Source organism: Merops nubicus, unplaced genomic scaffold, assembly GCF_000691845.1.
Source record: "Merops nubicus isolate BGI_N331 unplaced genomic scaffold, ASM69184v1 scaffold28766, whole genome shotgun sequence".
NCBI classification, from domain to species: Eukaryota; Metazoa; Chordata; class Aves; order Coraciiformes; family Meropidae; genus Merops; species Merops nubicus.
Genome location: NW_008617393.1, coordinates 3,863 through 4,399, shown reverse-complemented (window position 1 = coordinate 4,399; position 537 = coordinate 3,863). Strand labels below are relative to the sequence as shown.

At 64.1% G+C, this 537-nt stretch overlaps 1 protein-coding gene across 1 annotated transcript in view; it reads right to left on the bottom strand.

The window, feature by feature from the left end:
* LOC103775670 (long-chain fatty acid transport protein 1-like) overlaps positions 1-537 on the bottom strand; it is a gene marked incomplete at both ends in the record, with an annotated part of 3,314 nt that overhangs the window by 239 nt on the left and 2,538 nt on the right. The window contains 2 exons of the mRNA XM_008943140.1: positions 245-315; positions 394-463. Coding sequence (XP_008941388.1) covers positions 245-315; positions 394-463 — 141 coding nt within the window. The remainder of the gene's footprint in view (positions 1-244; positions 316-393; positions 464-537) is intronic.

Here is a 537-nt window from a genome sequence, read left to right as displayed (position 1 = left end):
AGCAAGAGGGGAGGAAGGCCAGGAAGGATGGAAAGAAGGAAGAAAGGAAGGGGAGGAAGGAGGGAATAAAGGTGAGGAAGGACAGAAAGAAGGAAGAAAGCAGGATGAAGAAGGAGAGAAGACAAGGATGGACACAAGGAAGGAAGAAAGGAGGGTGAGGAAGGAGGGCGAGGAGGGACAGGAGGAAGGAAGAAAGGAGGGTGAGGAAGGATGAGGGAGGACGGGGGGCGAGGGCTCACCAGCCGGCAGCTGTAGAGGACGTCGTCCGGGCGCATCCCGTAGGCGTGGTAGCCGAAGGCGGCGATGCGGAAGTACCTGGGGAGCAGAGCCAGGCTGGGCGGGGGCACGGGCGGTGCCGGGCACGGGGCACACGCTGCGCCTCCGAGGCCTCACCTGCTGTGCACCACGATGGCAGCTTTGGGCATCCCCGTCGTCCCCGAGGTGTAGATGTAGAAGAGGCGATCTGGAAGGAAAGGGGAGCTGGGGGCAGAGGAATCCCGGCAGGGCCCGCCCCCGGGGGGGGACAGCCCCCGCCAG